At 39.4% G+C, this 21,857-nt stretch overlaps 1 protein-coding gene and 1 long non-coding RNA gene across 2 annotated transcripts in view; both read left to right on the top strand.

The window, feature by feature from the left end:
• The window catches only part of LOC311049623 (signal transducer and activator of transcription 1-like), a 37,846-nt gene extending 31,587 nt beyond the window's left edge, over positions 1–6,259 (top strand). The window contains exons 21-24 of the mRNA XM_084063354.1: positions 1,097–1,267; positions 2,518–2,578; positions 3,156–3,219; positions 5,945–6,259. Coding sequence (XP_083919480.1) covers positions 1,097–1,267; positions 2,518–2,578; positions 3,156–3,219; positions 5,945–6,016 — 368 coding nt within the window. The 3' untranslated portion in view covers positions 6,017–6,259. The remainder of the gene's footprint in view (positions 1–1,096; positions 1,268–2,517; positions 2,579–3,155; positions 3,220–5,944) is intronic.
• An 8,318-nt stretch (positions 6,260–14,577) lies between these two features.
• LOC311049625 lies at positions 14,578–16,517 on the top strand. Its single transcript, XR_014601210.1, has 3 exons — positions 14,578–14,761; positions 15,284–15,364; positions 15,748–16,517. It is a non-coding gene; the product is annotated as an uncharacterized lncRNA (long non-coding RNA).
• Positions 16,518–21,857: the final 5,340 nt, after the last annotated feature.

Raw genomic sequence — 21,857 nt, 5'->3', positions numbered from 1 at the left:
GACGTGATGTGAGCTTGTATGTCTGCTATTTTTGAATAGCCAACGCTAAAATCTAAAATGACACAGATGCTTTCCCGGTTGTAATGGGTTAAAGGTAGGGTAAGTGATATTTTTTGGTTAAAGCTCTAGACTGTTTGTTCGGTAACAGAGGTCTCCCCTTCTCTCTAGCTCTTTCATGAACAGAAAATTCATTTTCAGGTAGGTGGCAAAAGTTCAGCCAATCAGAAGAGAGTACCGATTTACAGTGGTCCAGTTCCAATTGTGTCTGCTCATTTCTTTGTGTCATAACTTCCAATTGCACTTGTTTAATCTGTATCGTGTCTGCGTTCTCTATCCTGATTGGGTCAAATTTGTATCCCGACCTGAAAATGCACTTTCTGTTTAGTAGAGAGCTGGAGAGACATGCAGCCTCATGTTACTGAACAAACACTATATAGCAATGAGTACTATCAGTAGAGCTAATTAACACGTATGTAAGAGTGAAATTCAGCCACGGGGTATTGTTCTGTCTGAAATAACCAGTGTTCAGTATAAGAGTTCCCGCTAGGGGCGCTGTGGAGAAAGCTAGAGAGTGGAGAGGGGGAAAAGGAGAGAAGAAGAGAGTGAGAGGGAAGGAACACAGCTTTATTCATTCTTTGTTGTTTACGTCTGTTGGACTGTACTGTTTTGCTACGAGAGGCTACAGTAAAAGTTAATGAGGAGAACCTACAGTATACAGTGTCAAACTGAGTCTATGCTGCACCAACACCCATGTCTTGATTGATTGATTGAATATTTTATTATGCAAAAAATATAAACAGCACAATTACATTTATAATACTTTGTCTAAAAGGTCCGTCCAAAAAAGTCCTTGCGGTCTTGTTTCCATTGGGGTCCTTGGTATCGCTTACACTTATTTTAACCTTTAATTTTGTCAGAGCTTCACTTGATTGGCTACGTGCGTTTACGTGCATTGTGCTGCATGCATGGATGGCCTTTTTCTTGTACTGAATGTATCTGTTGCTGTGTGTGTGTGTGTGTGTGTGTGTGTGTGTGTGTGTGTGTGTGTGTGTGTGTGTGCGTGTGTGCGTGTGTGCGTGTGCGTGCGAGCGTGTAGAAGCTACAGTGCGTGCAGTGAAGCCGTACACCAGGAAGGAGTTAACAGGGGTTTCCATGTCAGATGAGATTTATAACTACAAGTTCCAGGGTTCCACTGTTCTGTCCAACCCTCTGCTCTACCTGTACCCAGACATCCCTAAAGACCAAGCCTTTGCACGCTTCAAGTCTGGTACTGTACTTCACTACTCATTGTTTCAATAGGCTCTATGCACAGCAGCCATATTGGAAAGAAATTGGACCTCTTCTTACTTCCTTCACAGGTGTTACCAATGATACTAATGAAGGCTCTGTTTCATTCTGGTCAGGGTGCTGATAACGTGCATGTTGGCTCACTAGAAACACTCCATTTTGGTTCCCAAATGGCCCCTTATGGTTTGTTTGTTTATTGTTTGTTTATTTGGATCCCCATTAGCTACTACCTTAGCAGCAGCTATTCTTCCTGGGGTCCACACAGAAATAAATTACATTACATTACATAACATGAAAACATTTTACATCACAGTATCAAAAAAATAATAATGTACACTTAAAATACAACCAAAATGGAAAATATGAATCAATCTTGATTATATGGTGTCATAGCCTTAATTATAAATGTAACATCTTAATGATACCTCAAAAACCAAATTCAAACACATTCAGGTTACAAATACAGTTACACTATGTAAAAACAGTGTGTTGTTAGCCGTTATCCAAAAGCAGATTCCATAAGATATTTCTTTAATTTATTTTTAAAATCATATAATAAGACAAAATATAAAATATATTAAAATAAGACAACCACAATGCCACACTAAATGGAACTGAGCCTTAATTAGTATTATTGGTAACACCTGTGAAGGAAGTAAGGAAAGGGCCCAATTCATTCCCAATATGGCTGCTGTGCATAGAGCCTATTGTATACTTTTAATACTAGCTGCTCACATCAGAGCTGCCCCCACCCTCACCATATTTAAAACCACACTCAAAACCCACCTTTTCAGACTCACATTCCCTACATAAAACCCCAACCCCGCCCCTCCCTTTTGTTTTGCTTACCTTTCTTTTATAGTTATAACCTTTTTAACTAGTTCTTTCTAATAAAGTTGTTTTTATGTTGCTCTGTAAAGCAACTTTGAGTATCTAGAAAATCTATGTAAATCGTATGTATTATTATTATATATACGTTTTTAAATGAATATAATAATTCATTATTAAATGTTTGACTCTAGCTTTACATCACAGCTGGACTTTAAGAATGTTTGTTTAAAATGGTTAAAAGTTTTAATTTCATCTGGACTTTAAATGGTTAAACGTTTCATTTCATCTGGACTTTAAATCGTTAAAAGTTTCATTTTATCTGGACCAATAGGAATGTTTGCTTCATGTTTCATTTCATCTGGACCAATAGAAGTGTTTGTTTCATGTTTCTTCCTGCAGAAGCTTTGCCGCCGCTGGTGAAGGACGGATACGTCAGCAGAACGCCCTGTCACATGTCCTTGTAAGTGACATCACAATGATGATGTAATAACTGTCTATCTATCCTAATAGACAGTGATGTCCGATATTATCGGCCGATATTACTATAAAAATGTAATATCGGAAAAGTTTGGTATAGGTTTAAAAAAAAAGAAAGTTAAAAGTTACTGTATGGTATGTGTGAGCTTACCATAATCGCAGTAATCCTTAATCATATTCCATCATATTAAAGGGCTTTTGTAGAGAAATGAGACGCTGCCGCTCGTTAATGTTATAGGCATCAAATCAATTATATGTTTCTGCACTGTCAAATAGGCCAACATCTGATCTAAGACTAGTGGGACTCATTCAATTGACCACCAGTGAGTCCCGGGATTCACTTCATTGAAAACCTAACATCACTGTATTATATGAGATTTATTAAACATTATATTGATGTTAGATATGTGATGTTACCTGACAATTAGTTGACTTTTGGTGAAGTATTGGTATCGGTTGATATCGGTATCGGAAATTAAGAGTTATCGGGACAATATCGGGATATCGGTAAAAAAGTTAATATTGAACATCCCTATTGTCTATGTCTTCCTCTTCCACAGTGATCCAACACCTCCACCTTCTCCACCTCAAGAGAACACCACCCCTCCCCTGCCTGAAGACATGGTACGTTCCACCACCCTTCTAATTATGCTTCATTTATACACCTAACCCTGAAAACATGGTACGTTCCACCACCACCCTTCTACTATATGCTTAATTTATAACCCTAACCCCCTTAAAGACATGGTACATTCCACCACCCTTCATTTATAACCCTAATCCCCCTGAAGACATGGTACGTTCCACCACCCTTCTGAAGATACGCCATTTTGCTAGGATAGGTCTACAGATCCAGGGTTATGCAAAATGTTTTAGTATATACTGTAATTAGTAATTCACGTGTTTTAGTATATAATTAGTAATTACAATATTTGAGTTTATATTTAGTAATTCAAACGTTGTAGTATATAATTAGTAATTAACACATGTTAGTATATAATTAGTAATTAAATGTTTGTATATAATTAGTAATTCAAATGTTTTAGTATATCATTAGTAATTCATATGTTTTAGTGTGTAATTAGTAATTACATTTATTTAGTATATAATTAGTAATTCAAATGTTTTAGTATATAATTAACAATTAGTATGTTTTAGTATAACATTTGTAATTAAGATGTTTTAGTATATAATAAGCAATGAACATGTTTTAGTATATAATTAGTAATTAAAATGTCGACGAGATGTGCAAATTTGTTGTCCGGAGGCCATCAGAAACAATGAAAAACATAAATATGTATAATTCAACTTTAACGTGTCAAAATGTCATTCAGTATAACTGGTCCTGGCTAAAATATTGATGACAAAAGTATTTTTTAAATGTTGAAGTCCATCCTAAAAAATATGTGAACACCCATGGCATAATTGTGCTATAGTGTTTACAGCAACATATAAATCAATGGGCAATATATTGTACCCAGAAAATATTTAAAAAACGTAAATCACTTTTGTCCGGATTTTGTGCTTCATCAATGTCATTCAGTGCAACAGAGGTAAAAAAAAAAAGAAAGAAGAAAGAAGCCATTTTAAAGCATATTACATGTTGTTAATAATGTGACATAACAAAAAGGACATACTGAAGTGTCTCTGTCAATGTGCTGAGGTGACTAAATGTCAGTGGTGGAAAGTAACCAAGGACATTTACTTAAGTGCAATTTTGAGGTATTTGTACTTTACTTGAATATTTCCAATTTCGAATACTTTTACTTCTACTCCACTACATCTCAGAGGCAAATATTGTACTTTTACTCCACTACAATTATTTGAAAACTTTAGTGTGGTTGCCCTAACAGGGCAAACAGACTATAGTACTCTTCCTACTTTATTCTTCTTTCTAGATAAACTTTATTTCGGGCCGCTACTCCTCCCACAGTTTCTTTTTCCCAATTTAGTGCCATATGTCAAAATGACCGGCTTCACCGGGAATCGTGCGCTTGTATTATGCTAAGAGATTGGTTGCATAGTTTAATTGATATTGATTTATTAGTGCATTAAATTTCTAACCTGACCCTGCCAGAGGTGGCGGTATTAATAAGCTGTGAAACAATGTGTGGAGCAAGCTGTTTGGATCTGGTAGCGTCAGGTTATTAAATTTCCCCATCCACTTTAATGGTAAAATGAAAAAACTCCCATTCAAGTATTTTTTTCTCAGAAACCATAAGGGCTAGAGTTACAAGATTTGGAGGGGTGGTTCATGATTTAGTCCGAAATTTAAAAAAAATAATTACACCAGTCGGTCTCATGGTGACGCTATAACAACCTACTTTACGTTTTGGCCTATAACTCTTGAACCGTAGGTCGTAGAATAAAAATCTTTTTTTCCCCTAGATTCCTTGGGTCATGAAGCAACTCCCCATATAGGCCACGCCTATTTGCGTCTGGATAGATTTTCCGCCATTTTGAATTTTCTACAAAACACACTTTTAGATTCTCCTCCCACGTATTTTATCAAATTTCGGTACACATGATCTCTGGGCCCATGCGATAAACATATACAAACGGCATTTTGATAGTCCTTACCGTTCGTCCGTAATTGGCTTCCAAAGTTAGTGGGAGGGGCCCGTTTTACAAAGAATGCCAAAAATCACGCACAAAACGTCCAATCGATCCCAAATTTGAATCACATGTCGAGGGTGGTTTACTCAACAAATCCCCAAAAGCATTTCCACTTTGATCCATAGGAGGCGCCATAAATGTGCAAAACGTAACCGTTTGATGCAAAAACATGATTTTTGGGGGGATCAGTTCTCTCAAGAAGAAAAGCAAGCGATCTCAGGAGTGACATGACGATGTCATTGGCCCACTACATGGCAGGGGCCTGTTTCTTTAGTGGGAGGGGCCTATTTCCTAAAATCAAAGCGGCACGCATCACTAACGCGGGATCCGATCGGCACCGAATTCGAATCGTGCGGCCTCCGACGGTATTCCTCCAGGCGTATTCCTCGAGTCCTGGCGGCCGCGACCCGCGACCGGCGTCGGCGCAACCACACTTTGCAATTTCCTACTAATAGTAGTATTCCAGACACTCAGAGGGTCCATAGAGTACATACAAATAATAGACAAAACACATAGAATAAATTAAACAGTTAAAAAAACATAAAATCAAAATACAGGCTGACTCTCCAGTGTTTAAACAGCGGGGATGAGTACCGGAGACAGCTCTTCCCAGGATTGACTATATCCTCAATAATACTGTTCCAGGACTCATCCAGGAGAGACATGAATCCATAGAGTGCCTTAAGAGATCCTCACTTGTGGCTAATTATTATTATTATTGTTATTATTATAGATGTGGACTTCTACTGGTAGCCTGCCTGGTGTGGATGAAGACTTTCCGCTCAGCCTCATGGTGGCGATATAACAGACCGATGTAAAACATTTGGGGCAGAGGTTCCTTTCTCGCCTCCAGTGTGTGCATAGTTTCACACTGATCGGTCAAACTGTGCCAGAGATTAGCTGTACACAAACAGACGGACGGATGGACAGGGGCGAAGACATAGTCTCGGCCACGCCTTCGGCCTGGTGGAGACGATTACATTATTGAGGCATTTAGCAGACACCAGCTTTCTTGGTATTAAGATACCAAGATCATTAAATGCATTACTCTCTCTCACCCTCTCTCTCTCCCTCTCTCTCTGTCTCTCTCTCTCTCTCTCTCTCTCTCTCTCTCTCTCTCTCTCTCTCTCTCTCTCTCTCTCTCTCTCTCTCTCTCAATTAGGCAATTGTAACCCAAGTCACATTGTCTTGTGACTTAGGCCTTTGCACTTTGAGGTTTGCATAAAATAAAAAAATAATACAATGTTTTGATTATGTTGTTGTTGTTGTTGTTGTTGTTGTTGTTGTTGTTGTTGTTGTTGTTGTTGTTGTTGTTGTTGTTGTTGTTGTTGTTATTATTATTATTATTATTATTATTATTATTATTATTATTATTAGTAGTAGTAGTAGTAGTAGTAGTAGTAGTAGTAGTAGTAGTAGTAGTAGTAGTATTAACACGTAATTGCAGTTGCCTTGCTCAATAAGAATAAGAGTTGCAGACGGAGAGTGTTGGATTTTTTTCATTGTTTGTCTCCAATTTATGCCACTGGGGAGACAAAGCTAGCCTGGGATCCAGCCTGCTTCGCTACGTTCGGCGGACTCTCTTCGCTTATCAGTCTGGAATGCCTCCTGTCTCCAAGGGAGGCGGGACATGGCATACGGCTGGAATCGTGCCGTGGCTTCTGATTGGTCTGTGGTGCGGGGCGGGACAAAAAAAACGGTGTGATCGTTGTGATTCGTCATTCGTTTGAACAACATCCAATCAGCAACGACGTTGCATAACGTAACATATGTAGTTCCAGTGTAGTCATGCAAAACGAGTCAATAGGACGCTTTCCAGACTGAGAAGCGAAGAGAGAAAAAAAAGTCCGCCGAACGTAGCGAAGCAGGCTGGATCCCAGGCTAAGACAAAGCAGTACAACTTGGACTTTGTGTTTAAGTTTACCTACCTGTTCCACCAAAGGGCACCTGTCTAGAGAGCCACTTGATCCATGCAGCGCTTCCTCCCTTTGTTCCATATTGTTCAAGGGAACAACTTTGTTTGTTTGTTTATGTCTAATAACAAACACATTATTTCACATTATTTTGCCTTAATAATCATTAACACCTTAGATCCTGTTTTTTGTATAATTTTCCATAGTGTCATCTCATGTCTTCTCACTGTCAAACTGACACGTTTCACCTAAAAGTCAGGGCTTTTCTACATGTGTCTGATAAATGTTTTGTCATGATGAACTTGAGATTAAAGCATGGAGGAACTCGGTTGCCACGGAAACGTAGCTAAGATGGACAACACTGACGACGACGTGTGGCTGCTCTCATCCAATAGGACTCCACATGCGCCCCGGAACGCATCTGTGTCTAAACCTATGATGTCATATGTTCGTTACCAAGATAAGGGTCTCTATTTAAAACCCCTTACATTTTATCTCTCGTGAGAGAGAGCCGCTCCTGAGAGCTTTTAGCCTAGCCACCTGTGATATTGTAACCTTTCTCTCTCCGTCTGAATAATACAGAATATTTATCACCATGCCTGTGTGAGTTTCCTTGTTGCCTCTCTGAAAGTTATCGGTACTTTATGGGTGATAAGAAAATTTCCATCAACGTCTAATTACTGCTATCGTAAACTAGGCTGTGACCAGGTTAATGATTACACCGCATACACTGTACTGAATAACAATCTGTACCTGTGTACTTTGCTCTTTGCACTGCCACGTTTAAGAAGTGTCATCTACAAGTACAACGCAACATAATAGACACACATCTACATAGAGACACAGCACACGACACATTAGTACACAGTGCACCATTTAGAGATGACACAACAGTGAATTGAACAGTCTGGACTTACATTTTGACATGACAACAACACAGAAGGGCTAAATCTTATAGGTTACTGTAAGGTAAGATTTTCTTTTATACTTATTTTTGTATTAAAGGTAGGATAAGTGATATTCTTTGGTTAAAACAAAACGTTTTTGGTTAAAAGGTTAAAGCACTATATTCTGATAGTGCTCATTGCTATAGTGTTTGTTCAGTAACAGGGGTCTCCCTGTCTCTCCAGCTCTTTGATAAACAGTAAATACATGTTCAGGTAGGTGACTAAATCAGCCAATCAGGAGAGAGTACCCATTTATCAGCTTAATTTGTATAGTTTTCCAGGTCAATTTTGGCTCCTAATTTCGTTGTGTCATCGCTTTCAATTGCACTTGTTTAATTTGTATCCTGTCTGAGTTCTCTATCCTGATTGAATATTTGTAAATTGTATCCTGACTGAAAATGCGTTTTATGTTTAATAAAGAGCTGGAGAGACATGGAGACTCATGTTACTGAACTAACACCCTATAGCAATGAGTACTATCAGAATATAGAGCTATTTAACACTTATTTTAACCAAATAAAATCACTTATAGTCAGGGGATATTAGCAGAAAGATTTCCAATCTTGGAATAAATTCCTTACCAAAAAAAAACTTCACCAATGTATTTGTAAAAGTGTCTAGTAACACATCTCACAAAGACTGAAATGCAGTTTCCCTATAGGATAATTTTTGACAGCTGCTGAAAGTTGGGGTACCCACCATAACCTATTTGGGGGAAAAAAATCTAAATTTAATTCTGTTTTAAGTAGCATGTGAGGGGTCAAACTAGGGTGTTTTTATGATTCTGAATACATTGCAAGCATTTGTTTTGCACCAAAACCACTCCTTGGGCTAAAAACGGCCCAATCTCAATGGGCTTTTTACACAAAAAGTATACCTGGAAAAGGATGGCTATGGCCGTGTTTAGCCCAAGGAGTGGTTTTGGTGCAAAACAAATGCTTGCAATGGATTCAGAATCATAAAAACACCCTAGTTTGACCCCTCACATGCTACTTATAACAGAATTAAATTTTGATTTTCTTTCCCCACATAAGGTTATGGTGGGTACCCCAACTTTCAGGAGCTGTCAAAACTTCTCCTAGGGAAACTGCATTTCAGTCTTTGTGAGATGTGTACTTTTACAAACACATTGGTGAAGATTTTTTTTGGTAAGGAATTTATTCCAAGATGTTTTTAATATCCCCTGACTATTACCCTACCTTTAAACTACAACTACTTGATTCACACTCATTACCCCCCCCCCCCCCCCCCCCATCTCTCTCAGAGAGACAGAATAGGACATACGGACATTCTAAATGATTAATTTACAGATAGCTCCGACCAAGCAATCTGATTGGTTCAAACAGGCTCTCCAGCAGTGCGTGACAGCACACCTAGACGTGCTCCAATGAAAAATGTCTAATCACTATATGATTAGATATGGCTCTACCGTTGATTAGAAATATAGCCCTAATGTTCAGTTGTGATGTTAAGATCCTCCCACTCTGGTGTTCTCTATTAGGAGTGGCAATGTGTTGGTGACACGGTGATATCAGATTAAAAATACATCTACTGTAGGCGTGTTAGTGGCTCGCTCGCTTGGGACTCCAAAGGTTCCCGGTTCAATCCCCGGCTCCTCCTGGGTTAGTGTCGAATGTCCTTGAGCATAATCTCTATTGAATCATTGCCGTGGCAATTATGACAGTAAAGCAAATCCTGTCCTCTGTATTATTGCTTCATTTTACAAGTGTCCCTCCAAAGTCCACAAGAGTCACCTGTGCAGGTGGCAGTGAATCATGTGACTTCAGCAGGCAAGTAGGTATTTGTTGTAGGGTGAAGTTGTATTTAGGGTGAGGTTTCTTTTGAGTCTTTTTGCATTTTAGTCTAGGACCTGGTCAAGATATGTATACGCTCAATTTAGGAGATAATATATTACAATTGATGCATTTAGCAGACTTAATCCAGAGCTATTTACATTAAGCAAGGACAACACAAGGTAATACATCAAATGCATAGAAATAGTAATCTAGGATCATACGTAAACCAAGAACCTATCATCAGTCTAACAGTAGAATATCCAACAAATCTATACATTGGTAAATGGTGCATTTATATAGCGCTTTTATCCAAAGCGCTTTACATTGATTGTGTATTACATTCACCCATTCACACACACACACACACATGGCAGAGGAAACCATGCAAGGCACCAACCTGCTCATCGGGAGCAATTAGGGGTTCAGCGTCTTGCTCTTCGACACTAACTCTGGGGGAGAGCCCCGGCCCGGGATTGAACCCGGCCACTCTACCCCTGAGCCACTGCCGCCCCACAACATTGAAACTATACACACTGACTATAGGATGATGCCAGGTCAGCACAATGACCTGGCACCTGCCTACATAACTTGTAGACAGATCTAAATAACATTTTAGCCTTTGCAGAAGCCTGCAAGGTCATCGAGGCTAGGGCTAGTGCTATGGGTAGGTGGAGTCTGAAGTGAGTCTGCAGTTCTAATTGCAATGGGGTGTTTATTCCACAGTTTGGGAACCAGAGGGGAGAAGAGTCTGGAACGTGTGAAGCGTTGTCCCGGATGTCTTTGCGAAGGTTCTGACAGTTTCCCTGTGTTAGCTGATCTGAGAGAGTGGGAGGGGTTCTAGGGGTGGAGCTTTGAACATATACCTTTGGTTGCTTTGTAGGCCAACAACAGTGTTTTGTACTCTCTGCCGGCAGTAACTGGGAGCCAATGGAGGGAGCGGAGAAGGGGGGAAAATTGTAAAAAAAAAAAATTTGTCTGGTTATAATAATATCTCAACTGTTCTTGACTAATATGACCCCAGGGAACAACTTAGGAACTTTGAGTAATTATCTAATGACCTCGCCCTTTTTAAAATGACCACACCCCCGGTGCGCTACTTCAATCATGGCTCTATCTTCTAGGCTAAAGATTTTCTGAGGTGCTTAAAATGTTCAGAATACTCGTGTTTAGGTAAACATAGAAGAGTGTAAAATGTCAAATGTTTGTATTTTAGGACAGAACAGCTAAAAGAAACCGCTAAAAACTGTCAATTTATTGCCGTCCAGGGCCATAGGAATATTTTTGGTGAATCAATCTAAAAGCACCACATTTGGCACCCAGGTGTAATCCAGGGTATGCTCTTATGATTTAGCAAGGGTGCCCGAGCCAGCGACCTTCGGGGTCATCATAGTGGTCGAATCCAATCTGGCCGCCACCTGAAAAAGGTTTTGGCTATAACGTTTGAACAAGATGAGCTGCAAATGCAAACTTGTCTAAATAACGTTTTTTGACAATTAGAAACATGTTGGAATGCTTATCTTTATCACTATCTTTAAGTAGTGATATGCTTAGGGCTCTGCTCTATGCTGTGGGGGCTGCTAGGGAAACTGGATGACAGGGGGAATTCTGGGGGAAAAAAAACAGTTATTTGGGATCAATATAAGTAGCAAAAAAAGGCTATAGGCCTATGTTATTTTAGTGCGGACTTGTCCTTTAAGATAATCCTTTCTGTTTCTTCCTTTAAAGTCTTAAGCTCTGTTTAAACAAGCCATGTTTCTCTCAGGCACGATGCATATTCTGTGGAATCTTAGCAGTTAGGATTTTACTATTCCTTGCCTTTAAATGTATGTTTGGGATGGAAACGACTTTTGTGCAATAATGTGTATCTGTTTCTTTAAAGAAGACTTTAAGGTCTATTTCATTATTTGTGCTGAAATGTGGTTCCTTGTAGGTCGTTTTGTCCAAAGTCTATATTTTCGTTATGTGGTATAGTATATTTTATTGAGATTGATGTGTGGTGTGTGTCTGCTAATAAACTCCTCATCTTGGCTATGTGTCCATGTTCTACTATATCGACCAGGTATAAAGTAATGAGCTGGTTTGAGTGTGCATTTTTGACGCGCCGTTTCTTCCCACTCTGCCATGTAAATGTTTCCGAAAGAGGGTGCAAATATATTACCCATTGCTGTGGTTTTTAGGGTTAGGCATAGTCTTTTGTTTTAGGTTAAGGTTAGGGTTAAGGATAGGGTTACAGGCTTTTGTGAAGTTAAGGTTTCCTGCCAAAAAAAAGTGTTAACAGCTAACTTCCCTTTTGCGTGCAAAGTGCACATACATTCAGCACTTACTGTTTTATGATCTATTTTATTTACTGTAACCTTGACAGGTTTTAAAAAGACCAGAAGATGAGTGAGTCTGTGGAGAGAGAGGGGGAGGGAACTGACAAACAACACATCCAAAGATCAGAGTCTCTGTCGGCCAGCTGTGTGTCTATGAAGAGTGACTTGTCTGCAACACCTGCCTGCTTCATTAATGAACCTGGACCATCACACACAAAGTATGTGAATACTCCTATCACAACGACGTGATCTCATGCAAAGTTACAAGTGTACATTTCAAAAAAATAAATCAAAAGAATAGACAATGAGTCTAACAATGGTGTGTCCTCCCAGTCCAATCTCTAGCTATAGATTCTAAGTTACTATGTGTGCAGTTTGTGAATGAAGTCGTACAAATCACAAAGTGGCGTTCAGTGGTGGAGCTGCACTATACAGACTTGCTGCTTATGTGCATGTCCTGTAGAAAACTATGGGATATCTATCTATCTGTCTGTCCGTCCAATACCATTGTTATGCTATATCATTAACGAAATGTCCAATCAACCATTTGACCCGCATGTTGAGGGGCCTATTTAGAGCACACCTCTCAAATCCATCCGAATTCAAGACAGTAACACTCATTCAACACTCGTTCAACATGGTAGATGATATTTCTGAGGGACTCCAAGGTTCAATAAATGATTACTTAATTGAGACAAATTATCAGTGTAATGCATTGGGTCTTTTAGCAGTGAGTGAATGGGTGAATGGATAAAGGTGCTATATAAATGCACCATTTCCAATTTGTGTTTTTCCAATCGGCCTCACATACCAGTTCACTTTACATTTTAACTTGTCTTGAACCATACTGTAGATTGAAGAAGACTCACATTTATTTTCCCTGGATGTATTAATTCTTCCCATATAGACCACGCCCATTTCTGGCTAACAAAATCTCCTTAATTTAAACACTTTTTGCTACCCCTACACATTTATCCAAAACTCACACAAATCACTGCACATTATATTTGGAGTCATGATAACCATGTATCATTCAAATTTGTCATATTCCATTTGATTGGCTATAACTGCCTTCCAGATTGTGCGGGTGGGGTCTATAAGAAAGGCAAGAGTCATTAGCATGTACACTGATAGACCACAAATTGCAATCACACAGGTTCCTATATAGTAGGACAGGGGAAGTGGCATTTTTTTAGGACTCTTATGGTGTCTAGTTAAGATTTATTCTTGTTGCCCAGGTCAACTAATGTCCCATGTGGTGAATTTTTAACCCTTTCTTAAACCTATCCCCAACCCGAACCATAAAATGGAGAAAAAAGAAAATACCATAACTCTTGAATTAAACAACATACAGAGACAAATGGAAAAAAAAATGGGCCCGAGCACTGCACCACTGCGAGGCCCTGAAATTGCAAAGATTATTATTATTCTTCGCACAAATTAATATCATGTTTGAAGGCCTTCAACGTACTGAAAAAGTTGTGCAACTTTGCACACACGTGGGGGAAAAAGTCTTATTTTGATGGTCTCAAAAACGGGTGTGGCCTAATGTCCTAATGTACAAAATTTCGAAGTTGAAGCCCCACAATACGGTTTCACCTACATGTATAAAAATTGGTATGCACGTGTATCATGTTCCAACATACAAAAAAGTAAAAAAAAACTTGGACCTAAACCCAACAGGAAATAAGCCATTTAGAATTGATTGTGACGTTTTAGCCATAGAGTTTTGATATATCTAGAGAGCGGACTGCCCCGCCCCCAGCTATTCATTTCAATGAAAGATGCTCACTGGTGTTCAAAGCCCCTGGAAGGTGCCCAAATGCGGAAGTCTTGAGCACCGAGCAGGCGCACTAGCATTTCAAGAAGCATGCACAGTGGCATTGTAAATGTGGAAGTGTTGCTATCAAAGACTTGACCACCAGGCGACGGCCGCTTCACTGTTCTACCGTGGCTCTGGGGGCTTGGTTTTAGAGCATTTTATGCCATTTTCACAGGTTGTACTTTAACAAACTCCTCGTACAAGGATGGTCAGATCCACCTCAAACTCGCTCAGCATATACAAAAGACCTTTCGGTCAGAAAAAGGAAAAATGACTAGTTTTTTCATTATATTTGTATTTTAAAACCAAGTCAAAACATGGAAAAATTACCTGTTTTGTTAGTATGTGTTTCTAAAACCAAGTCAAGAAATGGATAATGGAACATTGAAAAATGGCTTGTCTTTTCAATTTGTCATTTTTCTATTTGTCTATTACTAGTGTGAACCGTGACGACAATATCGACTGGTGAACCGGAACCGGAAGGTGCCGATGTTTTTATCCTACTCTATGGCTAACAGGTTAGCACTGCAGCCAAGACGTAGTGGGACCGGAGGAGACGATAAATAAATAGTTTTGCGCGATCCTTATGAAAATACAACAAGAGAAATGATAGTGCACAATCAGACCTACGCGGACATGTCCACTTATTTAGTACAGTTAGGTGTGCAGTGAGGAGATGTTGTGCCAATCACAAAATGTCAAGGAGAGGGCATCTGATGAGCATTTATAAGTTGCTGTCAGCAGGGCAATACGGTAGGTTGTTTTGTTTATTTTTCTATTATAATCAATATAAATGTACAGTATTAGCCATGGTTCACAGTCATGTTTCAGAGCTAGCACAGTATGTATCCCTGCCTACATGTACCACAATAGGTTGAGGTATACTAGGCCTTACGGCATGCATATTCAACAGGTCCTCATTGTTACTACGGGAGGTTTTTATTGTATGACATTAACCACTTAAACCCTAGCATCCCTATTCTGGGGAAAACATTCACTGAAAATAGCCCTTCAAATATCCCAAGAAATGGCAATAAGCAAAATATAATACCGAGGCAACACGTGAGCTTGTAGTCTATGACAGTGGTTCTCATACTTTTCAGGCCACGAACCCCGAAAATAATCATATTTGAACTGGGGACCCCCCGCCCTAACAAGCACTTGAGCTGAGGCATTACATTTAGTGTGAAAATTGCAGATCTACAAGCTCACAACACCTCGCGTGTAGATCGGCTATTTTTTAATTAAAATATTAATAACCTCCTGTTTCTGTGCACAGGGGAGTCCTGACAACCAGACAGCCTGCATAGTTACCATGTTCAGACACCAGTAGCAGATACAGGGAGGACAGTCGTGACAGGTATACTGTAAGGTTTCTTTTATTGTTTTGTATTATTGTATCATATCACATCTTTTTATTTAATTTCTGCCCTGCCATACAAATGGACCCGTACTGGTCCATTTGGTTCCATTTGTAAGCTAGTTGAGTTATAACGCAATCAAAATCAATTCTTCTTGCGTTGACCATCTTATGAGACAAAAGTTGCAGTACGTTCATTGTGACAATATTGTTAGTCTGGTTATTACAATGAATACACCAACCTCACCAAGTCAGATGTACTTCTATGTGCAAGACATTGTACCTACAAGAATGCAGCATTCTTTATGTGTGATTCTCAAAATGGACTGATTCTTTATGAAAATCTAATCGTTTCTATATGCACATGTCCTTTTTGCATGCAGGGACCTCTGAGCACCATTCAACATCCCTGACCCACTTTTGATCATCTCAACTGGTTGTTTGAAGGAGAACAGCTGTATATCCGATCACACTGCAGCCGCTACATTGTTGTGAAGTTGGACTCGTTTCTGCTCACACCAGAGACTACCTCTACCGCCCTGTCTCTCCTCAAGGGCACCCACACCTGACTGACATGGTTCCATGGCTGTATGATCATGGTGTGATTGCAGGAAGGAGAGAATCATATTCTACCAATCACATAGTAAAATCCTCAGTGTTCATTTAACTCTTGAGAGTGTTGTACATCATGAATGGTTCACGGCTAATTCACATCAAGTGCCTCGCATTGGAGTTCAACTTTGTTGAAATTTGACATGGATTTTGCCTCGGCAGGCTTGGCCATTCCCCTGAATTTGGGCATATGTCACACATGTGCGATGGCAGGGAAGTGGCCAAAGCATGTTGATCTGTCAAACACATGTTGAACTCCACGCAACAACACCCTTTCGCTCACTTAGTGGAAATGAACAGCGCACAACCGTGTCAAAATCACTATAACTAAAAGGTTTCTATTTGTATTTGCTGAGCAGTCGTTTACATCAGTAATAATGTGTTTGTGAAAGACAGACATAACTAATTATAGTTATGTAGTTAGTCATTAGTAATCATTAGTAATGACATGAGCAAAAAATATTGGTTACATCCATTCCATACTGCACCTTATTGTATTTATACTCCATTAATAATAAAATGTTGCTGTATTATACTTTGACTGTAATGTCTCATATTTATTTGCTCAATTTGTTCAAATTGATGGTCAACTATTTCAAAGTTAATGAGTTGTGTTCTGACCTGAAAGGTTACCATGATGGAAATGTAGTTTGAAAACACCATTATACCGTTATATTACAAAAGGGAGACGAGACTTGTTTGTTATTATACTATATAATTATTTTGGTATGGAAACCCAAATATTTTTTTAAATGTAATATCCTGTAGCATAACAACATTTCTGGCATTTGTAACAAACCAGATTCAGAGTATGATTTATTCACAACAGGTGAGCAAGGAGGTGAAGGCTTGCATCTTCCAGGATGGAGGAGACCCCAGTGCTGTCAGCTGGTCCATAGGGAGCATGCGGTCCAGACCCTTGTGTCCCTTTTATGTGGCAAATATTCAGTGCAAATAGACGATCTACAAGCTCACAGCACATTGCATTCTGAAGCGTTATGAGCTTGGAGATAAGCTATGCAAATAACGAAGTAGGCCTATTTAGGGTTTTAAGTGGGTGTACAGCTGGCCAAGCAGTGGCCCCATCTATTGCGATGATACCACTTTGAAAGCTCAGCTTTAAAGCACTCAGCAACAACACAAATACCTGAGTGTATAAAATATCATTTAAAATGCATAATGCAGTGCTAATAATAAATATACTCTATCATGAGGGGTCAGTGCATGTTTACGTGAATACAATGATTAATACAATGATGGCTGTGTGCACACCCTTAGTGGAATCAAATGGATTTGTTCTCACTAAACCAGGTTATATTGAAAATCATTTTAATGATTATTATGTGGTAAAGTATCTAAACTATGGCAGGCTATGAATATTTCAAACAACATTAAAGCAAATTACTGTATTAAGTATATTATAATGAAAGAGACAATTTGTGAATTTGAATTTCATCAGGTTGAAGTCAGTGAGGTGGAGCAGTTACTTCGCTCTCTTCCTGATAATAAGTTAGCCGGCCTAGATAACCCGGATAGTAAAGTGCTGAGAATGACTGCTGGTATAGTATCTCCTATGTCTGTCATATTATTAATAGATGTATGGATGTGGGCCTATGTCCAAAGATGTGGAAGGAGGCTAAGGTAATTCCTTTACCTAATTATACCAAAGCTGCTTTTAATGAGGGGAATTCTAGACCTTAAAGATGGAGTGCCATGATATTTTTCAACCCTAAAACCTGATCATAAGGTATTATTATTATGTAAGGATTTTTTTCAAAAAAAAAAGTGTACAGAAATTGTAAAAAAAAATGTTTTTATGTGGACACGCCTCCAGTTCATTAAGTATGCCTGGTTCTCACCTTAGCACCTCCTCCACCACCTTAGCACCACCCACCTGTCCTAGTCCCTCCTCCTCCTCATGCCCACACCTGTTGTGTTATGATAATGAGGGGGAGGGTATGTTTTTTGGGGGCTCTGTGATGTCACTATGCCCCTGTTTTTGGATTGGCACGTTTGACTCTCAAGGTTTCAGCCTCCAGGAAAAAACTCCAAATAGTCAGAGAAGACATGAAACACCATAAAACCACCAGCGGGGGCCTTAATGAAGTTCTATCAACCTCATAGACACATGAAAAACAGAAAAAGTGCAAAACCATGGCACCACCTCTAAGTATTTTACCTGTTTTGAGCAAAATCATGGAAAAGTTGGTGCATTCATAAATTCAAGCTTATTTTATATCAAACAAGCTTGCAACAGATTCTCAACATGCCTAGAGCTGGTCACTCTACTTCTATGAGACCTCAAGGGAAACAAGACCGCAAGGCCTTTTTTGGACGGACCTTTTAGTCAAAGTGTTTTAACTGTACTCATTCTGTTATACATGTCTGCCTAATAAAATACTCAATCAATCTATCAATCAATCTACTGCTTTGATACAGATGATTGATGGCTGGCTTAAAGCTATAGATAACTATTCTGGTGGGAGCTGTGCTGTTTAGTGCTGCATTTGATGTGCAGGACCATTCTGAACTGGTTGAGAAACTTAAATGTTATGGTTTTAAATCTTCTGCTTTAAAGTGGATACTAAGTTATCTGTCCTGTTGTAGTGTGGCGTTCCGCAAGGAAGTTGCCAAGGACCTTTGCTCATCTCAGTATTTACTAAAGACCTATCTTGGGCTACCAAATGTGCCACAATAGTTCTTTATGTGAATGGTTCAACATTGTATCATGTAAAGTATTTTATTTTTTTCCCCCTTTTACTGACATTTAATCATTAAGGTTTCGAGGCCATCAGGCTCGAAGCCTTTCTTGGGATACTAGGCTTTCTTTATTATTCTTCCGCCGCTTTTGGCAGTTCTGGCCTAACCGCGTGGTCACTTTTTATGAAACTCGGCAATATGGTAGAGGGCTATGCCAAACGGCGAAGACCCGAAACTCACAACCATTGGCCAAAGGGTGGCGCTGTAGCACTCAATTGAAATTTGCCAACTTTGAACAGGTACAAATCATGCCCTGTTTGACCTACAGCCATGAAACTTCGATGCACACATGCGTCTCCTCATGCCTAACAACTTTCACTGTTTGACTTTTGACCTCTGACCTTTAGATCTCCCACCATTTCGAATTCTATGAAAAGCAGTAAAAAGCAGTAAAAATCTAACTCCTCCTGGGATTTTTGAGCAATCTGTACGAAACTGTCTACACATGAACTTTGGACCAATGCCGACAGACGTGAGCAAGCGGATTTTCCATAAGTGAAAACGTTAAGCTTTTATAAGCCAATGAAAATTGCAGTTTTATGACAATTATTCATCTGCCCCTAACACATACATGCAGACTCACATTTGTTTGACACTTTGCAATATTGTAGAGGGTCATTCCAAGTATCACTGAAACCAATCTTACTCCAATTGGTCAAAGGGGGGCGCTATAGCAAATTTTTGAAAATGCAAACTTTAAACAGGCAAAAGTTATGCCTCGTTTGGCCGACAGCCGTTAAACCTGCTTACACATGTGCCTTGACTCATGAGGAACACATGTATCACTTTGACCAGTAAGCTCTGCCCTTAGATTGTCTGCAATTTTGAGCAGTTTGAAAAACATTTAAATCCAGGATTTCTGAGCAATTTGCGTGAAACTGTGTCAAATAAATGCCCTTTTTCACAGGTTCAGGTGTGTTGGTTCAATAGCTTGATCGCTTAATCATCTGCCTTGAAACCACAGGGTTGCCGGTTCGAATCCCACCTCATGTAGACTTCATTATAATTGCATTGCACATAACATGACTGTATCAATGAATACATGTGCAATTGTTAAAGATGACGAGAAATGCATACTTGAAAGTAGTTATTTTCAATGTATGACGTACTTCATTCGCCCTTTTGTTTTGTTTTGTTGGATTCTCCTTTCCCGCTGTCTGATGCTGTGGATTCAATAGCTCCACCAGTAGAGTGTGAGCCACATGTGCCTAAGGTCCCTGGTTCAAATCCCACTTATTACAGTTTACATTTAAATTGCATTGTACAAAACATGACCCTGTTAATTCAGACATGTGCAATTTTTAAACAATAACATGAAATGCTTTTTTGAGAGTAGTTGTTTTTTATGTATGACATACTTTCTTGTGAAAATAGCCGATCTACAATCTCACAACTTTTCAGATAGCAACGCGTTGTGAGCTTGTAGGTCGACTATTTTCACTAGTTTCCATTCCGAAATATATTTAGCAGTTTGAAAAACATTTAAACCAAGGATTTCTGAGCAATTTGCGTGAAACTGTGTCAAATAAATGTGTAAGGCCCTTTTTCACAGGTTCAGGTGTGTTGGTTCAATAGCTTGATCGCTTAATCATCTGCCTTGAAACTACAGGGTTGCCGGTTCGAATCCCACCTCATATAGACTTCATTATAATTGCATTGCACACAACATGACTGTATCAATGAATGCATGTGCAATTGTTAAAGATAACGAGAAATGCATACTTGAAAGTAGTTATTTTCAATGTATGACGTACTTCATTCGCCCTTTTGTTTTGTTTAGTTAGATTCTCCTTTCTCACTGTCTAATGCTGTGGATTCAATAGCTCCACCAGTAGAGTATGAGCCTCATGTGCCGAAGGTCCCTTGTTCAAATCCCACTGATTACATTTAAATTGCATTGTACAAAACATGACCCTGTTAATTCAGACATGTGCAACTTTTAAACAATAACATGAAATGCTTTTTTGAGACTAGTTTTTGTTTTTATGTACAACATACTTTCTTGTGAAAATAGCCAATCTACAATCTCACAACTTTTCAGATAGCAACACATTGTCAGCTTGTAGATCAACTATTTTCACTCGTTTCCATTCCAAGAACACAAAACAAAACTTTATTGCTAAATATTTGTCAACCAGTAATCTAGAGTAGTTAGCAAAACAGAGGCTTGGTTCATAACGGACTGAAAAACCTATAGATATCAACAGACACCATCAGGGAGGCCATATTTCTAGCTCAATAAGAAGAGAGGCAGCCTGTGAATCCATAGGTCGCTGGTTTGATCCCTGTCCCCAACAATGCATTGAGGAATTCTTACTTTGTTACAAACATACTCCTGGTAGCCTGTCTGTCTGTCTGTCTGCCTCTCTCTCACTCTGTCACTGTCTGTCTGTCTGTCTGTTTGCCTCTCTCTCTCTGTGTCTGTCTGTCTGTCTCTCTCTCACTCTGTCACTGTCTGTCTGCCTCTCTCTCACTCTGTCTGTCTGTCTGTCTGTCTGTCTCTCTGTCTGACTGCCACTCTGTCACTTTCTGTCTGTCTGCCTCTCTCTCACTCTGTCTCTGTTTGTCTGCCCCTCTCTCTCTCTCTCTCTCTCTCTCTCTCTCTCTCTCTCTCTCTCTCTCTCTCTCTCTCTCTTTCTACCTCTCTCTCTCTTTCTACTTCTCTCTCTCTCTCTCACTCTCTCTCTCTTTCTCTCTCTCTCTCTCTCTCTCTCTCTCTCTCTCTCTCTCTCTCTCTCTCTCTCTCTCTCTCTCTCTCTCTCTCCTATTCTCCACTCATTGCTGCTTGCAGCTATATTTTTGTATTTGTAACTGTACTAATTGTTTTTGTATGTTTTTTTGTGTGGACCCCAGGAAGACTAGCTATAGTTGCTATGGCACCAGCTAATGGGGATCCTTAATAAAATCAAATCAAATCAAATCAAAAGGCTCTGGGGAAGAAGCTCTGTCTCTCTCTTAGTCCGTGAGCCAGGGCCCCAATGGGGTCATCAGTATCTCATTGTGAGGGAGTCTGTGAATTTATGGGGATTTATATGGGGGACCTGGGGCAGTTCATAGGTGTACCTTGCAGGTCTGCTGGAACCAGCCAGTACAGCTCTACAATGTAATTGTGCATCCTGGT

The sequence above is a fragment of the Gymnoscopelus microlampas genome (genome assembly GCF_963454915.1).
Source record: "Gymnoscopelus microlampas genome assembly, chromosome: 7".
Classification (NCBI taxonomy): domain Eukaryota; kingdom Metazoa; phylum Chordata; class Actinopteri; order Myctophiformes; family Myctophidae; genus Gymnoscopelus; species Gymnoscopelus microlampas.
This window is presented reverse-complemented; position numbering and strand designations above follow the sequence as displayed.